Source organism: Acanthopagrus latus, chromosome 24 (genome assembly GCF_904848185.1).
Source record: "Acanthopagrus latus isolate v.2019 chromosome 24, fAcaLat1.1, whole genome shotgun sequence".
NCBI classification, from domain to species: Eukaryota; Metazoa; Chordata; class Actinopteri; order Spariformes; family Sparidae; genus Acanthopagrus; species Acanthopagrus latus.
In genome coordinates, this window is record NC_051062.1 from 6,880,104 (window position 1) to 6,892,999 (window position 12,896).

Below are 12,896 nucleotides of genomic sequence, written 5' to 3' on the forward strand. Positions count from 1 at the left end.
GAAGGGGGAGATCATGGTTAAGTGGCCGTCTTTTGTTTCCTGACATCTTCTCTCTCTGTGAGTGGCTCTCTAGCACAATCAGAGATTCTGTTATTGAGGCTGGAATGGATCAAAGCTGCTCTTTAAAAATGCTGGAATAAATATACCCGAAAGAGTATTTTCTCACATTTGACCTGAATCAAGCTGAGTGAGCTGTGCTCTGGGGCTTACTCCCTAAACTCTACTTTTCACAGCCAGGACAGTGTGAACGAGGCAAAACATCTGTATCTATTATTGTTTAGTTTGACTAAAGCCTCGTATTTGTGTTACCAAAAGGGTGTGTGTGTGTGTGTGTGTGTGTGTGTGTCTGTGTGCCTATGCTGCTATTGGTCTGTTTGGCTGTCCATCTTTCTGTGACATCACCAAGTGAACATCATGTACCTAAAGGCAATGAATATATGAATGTATAATGTTGATATGAATAAAAAATAAATTCAATCAATTTTCATTTTATTTTTCAAACATCGAGTGTTACCTCACTAAGCAGATACCGTCGTTTTCAGATGTCTTGCATGCATTAACTTCATTTCCCAAAGCAGTTCACTCCATGCCCTTTCTTTTTTCAAATTGTTCACTGTGTTGCAGTTCCTGTTTTGGTCTCTAGGTGGCAAACAATACCACTGTTTTTTCCTCATCTTTTTTTTTTTTTTATTCAAAACAAATTCAGAGGTGTTCATGTCAATACGGAGCATTACGTGCTAATGCCTTCTGATCCAGATCTGATGTGCACTTGACCTTCCCGGGCTGCCTTCGCTCTGTGCTCCCCTGCTGCATTTGGCTCGGCTCCAAAGTTGTCTGGAAAGCGGCTCAACTGCTCTGAAGATGCACGCACGCATCGCGCTAATCCAGCACCTGTGTGGTGTGTGTGTGTGTGTGTGTGTGTGTGTGTGTGTGTGTGTGTGTTTGAGTGTGTCGAGCCACAGTGGGATTGAGGCTGACTTACATCACGCGGACCAGAACATTAGAGCCTGTGCCTTCTGAAAACTGTTACAGAACACGGGGTGAAAGTGTCCATGAGGCATCAAACATCGGCTCAGGATCAACTTTCACACTTGTAAACATTATGCAGTCACATAATGTCCCGTATTTATGTTTGAAATTAATATAAATGTATACTTGAGTTCATTCATCAGATGTGAATCTAAAGGAAAACATTGATCAAGAGACTCAAAAAGCACAAAAGAACAATGCAAATTTGTACAGTTTTAATTTGTTTACATGTGGCGGACCCTGCCACCTTTCTAGTGTTCTGGGGACCTTATTTTCCTCTGAGAACAGCTTGTTTATTCACTTATGGAGTTTGTATTATCACCTTTTTAACATTGTAAATATTGAAATTCTTCTCCAAAATTACATAATGCCCCTTTAAAAGATTATTTAATCTGAGAACAGAACAAACCGACGGTTCGTTTGCAGCTAATCTTGACAAGATTTGCTTGTAGTGAGCGTCAGGTCTGCCTCTCAGCATCGTAACATGGTTTTACATTTAAAGCCACCAGATCCAGGTGACAGGAGTGCTGCACACTGAGGCTTACAGTAGCTCATAATAAAAGAGGACTCTGTGTTCCTCTGAAACAGCTGTCATAATTGAATATAATTACATCTAAATATAGCAGAATCAGTTCGTGGGACCAACATTAAAGCTGACTGTGATCGTGACAGTTTATGTACGTGGGTGCGCGGCGGTGACAGTGCGCCGTGTCGACGGTGACAGGCACGCCTCCACAGCCTCCCTCACGACTGGCTGCCGCTCCAGATGAGTCTCCGCCTCCTGGAGAGAGCGGCCGGTCAGCAAGCAGACCAAAGCCAGAGGGACCACCTAGGCACAAACAGAACATGTAACACATCCGTTCAACCCTCCAACTTTACACACCGTACTGCCTCCTCACCTTGGTCCTGCTGCGAGCAGCGAGTGTGTGTGTGTTCATGTCAGACGACGTGATGTCCGCCGTCAGCTCGTCCACTCGGTAGATGGCCTTCAGGAGGGCTTCCTCACACTGAGGCTCAGGACAGCCAGACAGTTTCTAAAAAGGAGAAGGAAACTTTAGCTCCAAGGTCTTTCAGTGTTGCAGTGAAGCTCAACTTCTTGTTTCCCGCTGCAGGGTCAGACAGGTGCAAATCATGAGCATGTGCTGTATGTCAGCATGGTTTAAAAGAGAGGCAGGGAAAAGGAAATTCAACTCATGTTGCACCTTTTTGAGATCAGACAGCGCAACAAAAGACAAAAGAGGCACAAAAGCGCGGACGAATCTGAAGCTGAGGATTCCCAGAAAAGATGGCTACCCTGGGGCCCAAGACCACCAGGGAGCACAAAGCCCCAGGCTTTCCACTGCCTGTCATTTGGTTCCTGGTTGGCTGATTAATTTCAAATGTGTTGGGAATTTGCGCCACTGAAGTACATCATCAACCGAGACAGGTAAATGCAAAGTTGTGTAATCTTGGGGCTCCCTCTTGTGTCAAAATCGAGTTCGAAAACCTAATTTTTTTAAAGCCGATTAAGGAAAATACACCATGTGAGCTCAATATAAAGTTGTGTTTGCTGACATTACCACATGCCAGCTGACACACAGGAAAACTCGGGTCAGAAGTGGATGCTTTCTGGGGCTGTTTGCAGAATATACCTAACCTGCCATCTACAGTATACTGTACTGTGTGCACTGTGCTCATATGTGCACAATGACCCACTGCTGAATGAATATATTCCATGAACACAAAAGTCATAAAAGGGATGTCTATAGCTGGGTTGTAATTTGATGTACCCGGAGTAAACGCGTGGCTCTGCCGTACAGTTTGCTGTTGGTGACCTGCACGTCGATCATGTGGTTCTGGTAAATCTTCCCCTTTAAGACGTGAGCCCCGGTGCTCACAGCGTTCAGCAGCAGCTTGGTGGACAGCTCCCACTGCTGACAGAGAAGGAGAAATAACATGAGCGTTAAAAAAGAAAAAAAAAAGAAGCCTGCAATCATTAAAATAAGACCTGTAGGTCGCGAGAAGTAAGAAAACCCAGAGAATCAATGCGGTCTGAATGAGTCTTTTAACATTTAAACAACAGGCACGCCTTCCACCTGAACAGCAGAGTGCTCCGCTGGAGGAGAAAGAGAGAGAGAGTAAATGAGGCAAAACAGTTCTTCCTCATGCTCCAGTGAGTCGCTCAATCGATGTGTGTGTCCATGTGTGTCCATGTATGTGTGTGTGTGTGTGCTCTACCATGTGGAGCAAGCTTCTTGAAGCGGGTGACGGCCAAGTGATTCTTAGTGAAGATAAACACAGCTTATTGATGTCATTCTGCAAAAAAAACAGTGTATTAGATAGATGGCTGGATGGATGGCTAGATAGCTAGATAGATAGATAGATAGATAGATAGATAGATAGATAGATAGATAGATAGATAGATAGATAGATACTTGTTGGACAGCAGCTGCAGTGTCCCCATCGACCTGATGGTAAACGGCGTGGAGGTTGGACGTCTGCTCTCTCACTCGGCGTGCCAATTTCACCACGTCGCCGACATCGTCTGCGGAGAGAGAGAGAGAGAGGCCGTCAAGACACACCTCGATTTGGTTTGGACGGAACCCAAAACAAGGGGAGTCAAGCGTGTTCTCGCTCACCGGAGTGCGTGTAGACGAGGAGAACGGCGTCCAGGTCGCTCAGGGAGGGCAGGGCGAGGCGCAGGAAGTCCTCGTGCGCTATGCAGAAGTCAGGACCCTGGAGGAGAGGAAACACACGCAAAGGTTCTGATTGTTTCACGCAACAGCATCCTGAATTTCAGCTGCAAAGGTGGTTTGAAGTCGGCATCAAAACCAAATCTTGACTCGATTTCCGGCTAGCGTCGCTTGTTAGCATTCTTGCGCCAATTTTAGAGCGGCGAGCACGTGTGCTGGGGATTCGCGGGAAATGACACGACACGAGATTTCTTTTTTTTTTTGTTTGTCTCCTCGACAAAACGGATATAAATAGTGCGTGAGAATTTTCAGAACAAAGAGCCCGGCTCAAGTGGCAGACCGGCTGGATTAAAATCCACCCGCAGCAGTTTAATTAAACGACTTAAAGCAGATTAATTGAAAAACAGACATGGTGAAGCAGGTAGAGTCGGACGTGTCTCATAATAATCCTGTTCGGGGGTTAATCTATGAGCCGGGTTCCCGCGGAGACATACGTGTCTTTACACTGTGCAGCATGAGAGCTGGGGTTCACTTTAATTGGATTTTGCTGGATTTGAGACATGTTAATACTTTGTGGGGCCACGTAAGGATTTTATGGACCAGGACAGAAATCTCCATTCTCCACAGTGTTAAATCTCCTATACAGCGGCGGTTATTCATCACTAAAGACTATGTGACACTGTGTTGTGTTACACTAGAGCCCTTTTCCTCTTCTTGTTATAATTGCTTGCTTGTTAAATCTTGTTTTAATAGTTGCTAATTCCTCGTTTCCCTCCACGTACCAGTGAGATCAGGGGCCCTTCACTGTTGTTCAGCTCCCTGTATCCTCCACTGATGAAGCCTCGCACATCGTTGTAGTCTTACACACACACACACACACACACACACACACACACAGGAAATACACAGCGTGACACAAAAATCAAAAAGAATGGATTCTTCGGAGTGTGATTTCTCGCTCCTCTCACCTGCTCCAAACGTAGGGATACACTCGCTGGCGTCGATCAGACCCGTCACACCCAGGGAGCCCCAGCCCAGGTAACACACACGCCCGCCACACCGCAAGCTGAAACACACCGAGTAACACGTGTCACATCACCTCACACACTGTCATTGCCACCTTTCTAGCTTCAAGCAGTGTTCTGGGGAAGAGTTTCAATTCACTTCTCCAAAACTACACAGTGTCCCTTTAAAACCGATCACAATTCACTCCCTTCTTATTTCACTGTTTTATGTCAAACGTTCAAGAACCACTGGCAGACATTTCAAGGTGAGAGTGAGAGCTGTAAAACAGGATGTTCCACCTCCGTCCAGCCGCCTCCAGCAGAGCGGAAATCCCTTCCTCCTGAGCGTAAGTGATATCCAGAGTCTTCTCGTACGCCCTCACGTGCTGCAGGATGCCCCTGTCGGACCGACACGAACATCAATGAGTCAACGTCTGATATTTCTGATATTAAGTTTTGGATTTTTTTTTCCCATTAAATAACGCCTGAAGTGTTCCGTAATAGCACAATGACAGAATCTCATTTTTGCAGTAACCTCTAGAGGTCAGCACCACACAACAGGAACAAACAATGCTATGAACACAGAGATGCCGTCCTCTGTATTTACATCATCACCAGTGGCATGTGAGCGCGCAGAGAGATGCTGACACACGTGACATTCCTAAAACGCACCCATCAGCCCCGGTAATGTGAAAAGCATGTCTATTTTTTTTTTCTTTTTTTTCTCGCTGGCTTTTTCTAAGGTGGCTGGTGGAAGGAGAGCTGCCGCTGTCGATGGCTGTCGACACGAAGAGGCACTTAACAAGCTGCGTGTCGACCTTTGGGCGCAGAGGTGTAGACCAGAGGTGCAATGAAGGAGCTTAATGTCACGGAAGAGCAACGGTGATAGTGCTGTGTAAGACGGGTCGACCCGCTGGCCAGATATGTGACTCCTGCCTTTGCATATTTAGTATTTTTGGAGAATAGAGTAATTTGCTTGCCTGTTGAAAGTTAGAGGAGAAGTTTAATATAACTGAGGGTGAAAAACAAGATAATGCAACAACATTTCTGAAAACGCAACTATTTTTGGGAAATAAAAGCATTTTGGACATGTCGTTGTGTTTTGTGTTTTGGACATGTTGTAGCGGTCCAACTGTTCGAGATTTGCTTTCTTTCTTTTCTTTGTTTTGGGCTGTTTTTCCAAAAGTCCCCTCCAGACTAATTGCAGGGGATTCAGATCACCTGTGCACAGGGCAGTGGACTCCTGATTGAGGAGTGGAGGCTGCTTGGGGCGTTTCCCTCACAGCCAATCAGGGTGTGACGACGCCCCTCTTTGCGTAGGCTTAAAAGGGGTGGGGAAGGCACACAGGTGGCTCTCACACTCATTCTGAATCTGTTCCACAATCACTGAGAACCTCATTCCCCATTAGTCTGGCATCCACAAACTCTGGTCTGTTTAGGTGTTTTCTTAGCTGCCCCACATCATTCTAGTGAGGGAACTGTGTTAACTCTGGGAACCCCTTGAAACCCTATAGCTATACCCATTTGTTTGTTGGTTTATTGTTGTGAACATTGGACATTCCCCCCTAGATTTACATGTTTTTTGTTTAAATTTGTATGTAGGTTGGTCTGGCCTGAAAGCATTTTACTGCCAGTACTGCCACAGTGTCACCTTTGGACATGAAATGTTGTGTCTTCCAAAATGTTGTTGCTCTCTAAAAAGGCGTGTGTGTGGTGAAATATTGCTGTAGCCAAAGCTCAGCTAACGTTGGCATAGACAGGAAGCAGAGGGGAACAGCTAGCCTTGCTCTGTTTAAAGTTAAACCATATGCACCTCTCAAGAATATTAATGTAGATGGTGTTTCCTATGTATTTAATCTGCGCATTCAATCTGTATTTTTTTTTTTTTGTTTTTTAACTTTGATAAGGGGTGATGTTTTGTTGTGTCCCAGATGTCAAACCAACTCTTTAAGTATCATTCTAATGTCAGTCTGTCATGTTTCCGCTACATTTCCAGGCTCATTTAGACTTTGACACTGAATCTCTTAGCACAGTTTCAGCAGCAGCATGCCAACACAGCAACGTGCAAAAGGCTCAACATAGTCATGTAACTGCAGACAAAGCCTGAGATCCCTCGGGAAGCATTGCGGTGTTTTTCCTCCATGCTCACATGTATGTGACGGGTGTGTTAGTGAAGGTGGCCGCGTGAGCAGCAGACAGGACAACCTCCAGGAGAATCTTAGTGACGCTGCCTCCCTTCATCCTCGAAGAGCCGCTGATAGCTTCCGGCTGAACACACACACACACATTCACACACACAGTCAAGAGCCAAAGTATGGACACACTGCTCTCTTGAGTATGATGAGAACAAGCAGCTAGATGTTCTTACCCCAACCGCTGGGTTGACGAGGAAGGCTTTTTGACCTTTGGCAAGCTCCTGCATCCTTTGCACCACACTGTAAAAAGTGAAGGTGCAGCCTGGAATGGGCTCATCCCTAAAACATTATTATTATTATTATTATTATTATTATTATTATTATTATTATTATTAATATTATTAATATTATTGTTATTATTAATAATAATAATAATAATAATAATAATAATAATAATAATAATAATAATAATAATAATAATAATAATAATAATAAATTCAAACCCACAAAATATCACTAATTTACGACAGTTTTGATCATATGATATTAATGGAGCAAGAGTGAAGCACCTGGCCTGATGTGTAGGATTGACGCCAACCAGAACAGGAGTGAACACCTCAGGGTGCTGCAGGCAGAAGTCCAGCTGACCTGCCACAAATGGAGCCTGTGCAGACAGAAGTAAAACGGTTGAGCCTAAGTCACCTGCAAATTTGCAACGCTCTGATGAATAAGTTAACAATTTAGAATTTAGATTCCGACCAATCAGAGTGACTCACAGACAATCCACAGGAAATCCCAATGAACAGGACGCGCCTCTTTCCTTCACAGACCTGCAGGAAGGCAATGACATGTAATGGTCAGATGTGGAGTTAGCTCAAAAGAAAAGTACCACATGACAGTCCACCATGTGTCTGACCTTCTTCAGACTGAGCATGCCCAGTCTGGGGTCATCTTCTGGAGCTTCTTGGGAGGATAGCAGAGCTCTGAGGAAAATGAGAGGCAGACAGAGACTTGATTTTAACATATTTAAAGTAAGACTATGTCACTTGTGAAGAAAGAAATAGCACATTCATCTACTTTACTTGAGGTGGTATGACCAGTAGTTTACAGTGGCTAATGTAGATGGGTATTTCTGTATGTATCTGATAGTACTGAGCAATTTTGCTGACTTTATCACTCGTCTTTGCTTGTGCTCTGTTATGTTATGTATTTTTAATCATGAGTGTAATCCTGTTCAATGTTGCAACATACTTGTCTCCTCCTGCGATGATGTATGAATACACAGGACTCTTGTTCAGCTCCCTCAGTGCTCTGTTGAAACTGGACTACAACAACACACAACGCCGGAAGCCATTTTTCCATAAAACAAGAGAGATTAGATGATTGAGTGTCAATAATCTAATCACACTGGCCTAGTCTGCTCTGTAATTTCATTTTCAATTCTTGAACATCAAAAAAATGACATTTTTGTCATTATGGAACCAAATAACTTGAATAGTGGTTTTAATGCACTTGTAATCCGAGCGTACAGAGGGCTAAATCATGTGGGGAGCATTTCAGGTCAATGTTTACCGCCGTGAGGAAAGCTATTCGACCAGAGGTCCCACATCCACTCAGGACAACAAGGCTGTCCTGAGGATCCTGTTAGAGAAACAGAAGACAGGCTTTGACAACAGGCCTGACAGATCGACAGAAATACAGACAGACAGAGAGTCGCAGAGAAGATACCTCGAGAATGAGCTCCGCCCTCTTTGCAACCTCCATTAGTGTTTCAATCACTTGTTTGCTCAACAACCTCTGCAACAAAATCAAACAATCATTTCGTTTTTTGGAATCGATAAACTTCACGGTGACTCATAGACCATATTCACAAGGCAGCCATTTTTCTCTGACATCACTCTCAGGGTGGGAAGCTCAAAACTGTTGTAATTTCACTGCCTCCTGATTCATCAGGAACTCAAAAAAATATGGATGGGGAAAATGTGGAGTAACACCCGGCTATCAACATTAGCAACATTATCAAATGTGTTGTTTTACCTTGAAATATGACCCCACATCCCTCCAGATTTTCACAATTAATCATCTTTTCAGTAGCTGGTCAATCAGCAGGAAGTGGTGAAATGATTATAATTTGATTTGCAGGGACGAAAATGGCCGCTGTATGAATGTAGTCGACTGTTTATGGATTGTTTGTCTGTACCTTGTACGTGTTTCCTGTCTCCTCTTGAAACATCTGGGCATCACTGGCTTGCAGCATCCTCACAATAGAAGTGGCAGAAGCCCGGTCGATATCACACGTCAGGGGATTTGACTTCTCCGAAACAGGAAGCGATGGCTCATAATCTGTGGACTGAGAAACAGAAAATATCAATTAAAGGAATAATTCAACATATTGGTGGCATTCCGTTACTTCTGCAATACATATACAGTGTATATACCCTCATTAACAGATAGCTGTGTTAACTAGCAGTTAACGTAGCTACCGTGCAGCTTGCGGTCCGTAGTGGTAATTAAAGGAACCTGGGGTGTGTCGATGTTACCTCTGCACAATACAAAGACATCTTAAAATGTTTTGAATTTTTTTTTTTTTGAATTTTTTTTTTTTTTTGCATTTTGTTAATTTAAGTTCACATTTGGACATTTTCATATGTTTTTGCATATTGCCCCTTTAAATTTAGAGATTGACATTTATTGTCTCACATCTGCACGCTACATATGAAGCTAGAGCCAGCAGTTGGTTAGCCTAGCTTTGCAAATAGTCTTAGAAACCAATGATATAACTAGCCTGGCTCTGCCCAAAAGAAAAAATCTATATCTACCCACTACTAAAGCTCATTAATGTGTTCTTTTTCTTTTGGTTTAATGAGTGTCTGAACACGTGTTAAAATAACAGGTTGCTGCTTTTTACTGGTGTGAGGCTACGTGCCAATCTTTTCTTGGCAGGGCTCTGACTTCCTGTCTTTCTGCTAGCCAAGCACTTCCTAGCTTCAGCCTCATATTTACAGTACAAACATGAGACAACACCAATGTTGTCATCTGACTCTAAGGGAAGAAAGCACCTACTTTTCATAATTCTCAGTCATACCCAGGATTCCTTCACTGCTTCACCTTACCTCCCATTCACGCATAGTGGAGAGGCTACAAGTCCAGTCTGATCCTGCCATTGTGCACGAGTCTGTCCTCGTCTGCCACAAACTGTTTGTCTCAGGAAACGTCCTGCTGTGTTGCCCGCTTCCTTTTTGTCAGTTATGGGGATTTAAAGTGAAAACCACAAAGTGCTCTGCTCGATCTGTGGTGACAAAGTTCACTTAAGGACCTTTGAGACCGAGGAGTGAAAGGAAGTATGGATTTCTCTGTTACACACCAGCTCGAATGCCCAGAGCACCTGTGGATTAATAGCACAGGTCATTCTTGCAACTATGTTATGGGGAAACATAGAGAGAGAAATATAAACTGCAGGAATGAAACATGACTGAGACCTGACTCCTAAATCACAAAATGCACCACAGCAACAACAACAACAACAACAACAAAAAAACAGTCAGAACATGAAGATCAAACTGAAAAAGAAAAAGGTTGAAAAAGAAAAATCCTCCCTGATCTAAGCTCCGAGTGCGCTGGCTCACAATAAATAAAAAACCTCTAACGGCGATATTGTCCCTTCATTTTGTCGACCCTACAGTGTGCAAAAGATCCAACTGAGCTCTCAGCAGTGTGGAAGCATTTACACCCCAGCAGATTGTGGCGTCTAATACATTTCCTCGCTTTCACTGGACTCGATCAAACTGTTTGCTGCAGCGTGCCTCACTCCTCCGAACTCCCACCACTGTCTCTCATAACTGCCGGCCTAATTGCTGTCGGTGACACAGCGGCAAGGACATTCCGTCTACAAAGAGAAGACAAATATTTCTCCTCACACTTCACAACTTTGCCCTCGTTTCTACAGTACGCTGCGAAGGCCTGTGGCTGTCCGCGGAGTGATGCATCCGTACGACTCATTACTGGCTCACGCTAATTATTAACGATAGCAGACATCTGAGGTACAGCTTGTTGTTAACCTCTCTGAGTCAGTCAACACCCGAGCTGTGCGTAGGGCGGTCGGGATGATGCGCCTCCGTAGCTTCCTGGCAGCGGCAGCACAGAAGTGTCAGAACTGAGTGCAAAAAGTGATCAGAATGGTTAAAGCTCAGCCACCTTATGACAGTCAGAGATTTTTTCTAAAAGTGAAGCTAAAAACTTAATAAAACACTCAATCAAATGTTTTTGGGTGATGTGTACGTCTGACATTTGGTCAGAATTGCGTTTCATGTGACACCTCGACTGCACGTCAAACCGATATTTACTTTTACCTCTGTTTTGTTCTCCACCACCTCTCAAGGAAAGCATTTGTCTTTCTAGCCGCTGAACGCTAAATGTTTAACGACTAGCACTAACTGTAGCTGGTGTTTTTTGCTGAAAACTGCTGATGAGAGCAGCGAGAGAGAACCAAAACAGGGAGGTTTGCAGGCTGGAAAACCAAAATAACAAGCTTAAAGATGCTAAAATGCTCAATAGAACTGCAGAATCAGGTGATAATTATCTGTGGTTTCTCACTACAAGTAACCCATTTCACATTACAAATAGTTAGCTGGATGGCTTACTGAGCTAACTAGCTATCAGATAGCTGCTTAGCCTCTAAAGATGGCCGCCAATGTAGGGTTCTATTTAACCAACAACAATAATATCTGAATACACACATAGTCTCACGCACTATTTTGTCCTTTTAATTAATTTGCCAGCTGCACTTCCCCTTCCATTTCACCACCTTTTGCTTAGAAATGTGTTGTCGACCTGTTTTTCACTGAAGCTCCTCATCAATAATAAATTCTTCTGGACCTGAGTTTGATCCGTGTGTTCCCGATACTCACAAGTCCAGCCGAGCCTGCCGCAGCGCTGCACTGCACATTGACCTTGGCACCAAACCATGAAAGGCCATTAGATTTTTTTTTTTTTTTAAGGAAGCTGCAAGACCTCCTTCCCAATCCTGATCCTCCTCAGCCTTGCTCTCAATTCTCGACAAATCCTCCCCCCCAACGGAGCAAGAAAGCCATCAGCTCTGAAGTGGTTCCTCTCATAATCAGTCATAAAACCCTGGAGGAGAAAGATCTTTGAAGGCGCAGGAGGGACAGACAATCAGACAGGCTCCCTGCATTTGATTGAAAATACAACATTATATATAATACATACATACAATTATGTAAACGTCTCTCCTTTTCTTGGCTTTGAATTCAAAAAGGCTTGCGAGTAGATTTTCTTACACTGCCAAAGCATTGAAATGGCGACACATCAATTTCCACTGAAAAGGGTGTAAAAACTGCTTCTGTGAGCTGAACAAAATGAACACAGGAGACATGACAGGCTTGTATAATTACTTTTTCATAGCTCCGGTCTGTTAGCTTCTCCACGGTTTTGGGACACATTCACATTCATGTGCCCAAAATGTATTTTTCTCCCCCTAGGAGATACCTATATTTTCAAACATTTCTCCTTGTGACATGATGACGTGTCTATACAAGGCCTGCAGTGGGGTACACTGACTTTATCTTTATATTTTAAAAGTGCAATAAGCATTATAGTTGGAAACATTCAAGAAATGTCCAGCGTAAGCACCAACTTTCCCCCTGCTGAGTCCAGACCTCTTGCTGCACGGCTAACTGAGCTAGCTACCCAACGGCAGCTACAGTTAGCGGTTACTCTGTAATATGCTGCCCCCTAGTGGTTTGGAGTTGCCAAATCTTACATATTGCACCTTTAACGCTGCTCCATCAGGCTCCAATGCACTTATATAGACTTTTACTCCATTTTGTATGAGAACCATTAAACGTGTAGTATTTAATAAATTATAAATATGTGCTTAGTCAGAGAGTGGGTTACTGCCACTTACTGCTGGATCTGAATACTTTCTCCACGGCTGTCAGAGTCTATTTAGGTGCTGGAAGTAAGTCATCGTCGTCCGCTGCTGTCTTCCCTACTGTGCTCGCATTATCCTCAACTGTGGGAGCTCTCTTTAGAGGCCA

General features: G+C 43.7%; 1 protein-coding gene and 1 long non-coding RNA gene across 3 annotated transcripts; one reads left to right on the forward strand and one right to left on the reverse strand.

Annotated features, from left to right (window-relative positions):
- Nucleotides 1–1,360: 1,360 nt before the first annotated feature.
- Nucleotides 1,361–10,671, reverse strand: gckr (glucokinase (hexokinase 4) regulator). Of its 2 annotated transcripts, none has more exons than XM_037091492.1 (19): nt 9,954–10,671; nt 9,041–9,190; nt 8,569–8,637; nt 8,413–8,481; nt 8,092–8,165; nt 7,757–7,823; nt 7,617–7,670; nt 7,410–7,504; nt 7,074–7,179; nt 6,855–6,973; nt 5,006–5,104; nt 4,670–4,767; nt 4,484–4,560; nt 3,648–3,744; nt 3,444–3,553; nt 3,247–3,324; nt 2,799–2,939; nt 1,929–2,063; nt 1,361–1,858 (listed from the first exon to the last, which is right to left on the reverse strand). In XM_037091492.1, exons 1-19 carry the CDS (start codon nt 10,002–10,004, stop codon nt 1,703–1,705), a joined length of 1,845 nt encoding a protein of 614 aa, XP_036947387.1. In that variant the 5' UTR covers nt 10,005–10,671; the 3' UTR covers nt 1,361–1,702. The 2 variants fall into 2 exon arrangements, with proteins under 2 accessions (XP_036947387.1, XP_036947386.1); XM_037091491.1 differs by having other exon boundaries at nt 2,799–2,942; nt 9,954–10,668.
- On the forward strand, nt 4,774–5,798 carry LOC119015495. Its single transcript, XR_005073362.1, has 2 exons — nt 4,774–5,052; nt 5,449–5,798. It is a non-coding gene; the product is annotated as an uncharacterized LOC119015495 (long non-coding RNA).
- Nucleotides 10,672–12,896: the final 2,225 nt, after the last annotated feature.

What these genes read in the sequence shown, in the direction of transcription:
- gckr (XM_037091491.1), bottom strand. Translation starts at nt 10,004, where the DNA reads ATGGCAGGATCAGACTGGACTTGTAGCCTCTCCACTATGCGTGAATGG. An exon ending in GGGCGGAGCTCATTCTCGAG is followed by an intron (nt 8,482 to 8,568) that starts GTATCTTCTCTG and finishes TTTCTCTAACAG; the next exon opens with GATCCTCAGGACAGCCTTGT. An exon ending in AATCCTACACATCAGGCCAG is followed by an intron (nt 7,180 to 7,409) that starts GTGCTTCACTCT and finishes ATAATGTTTTAG; the next exon opens with GGATGAGCCCATTCCAGGCT.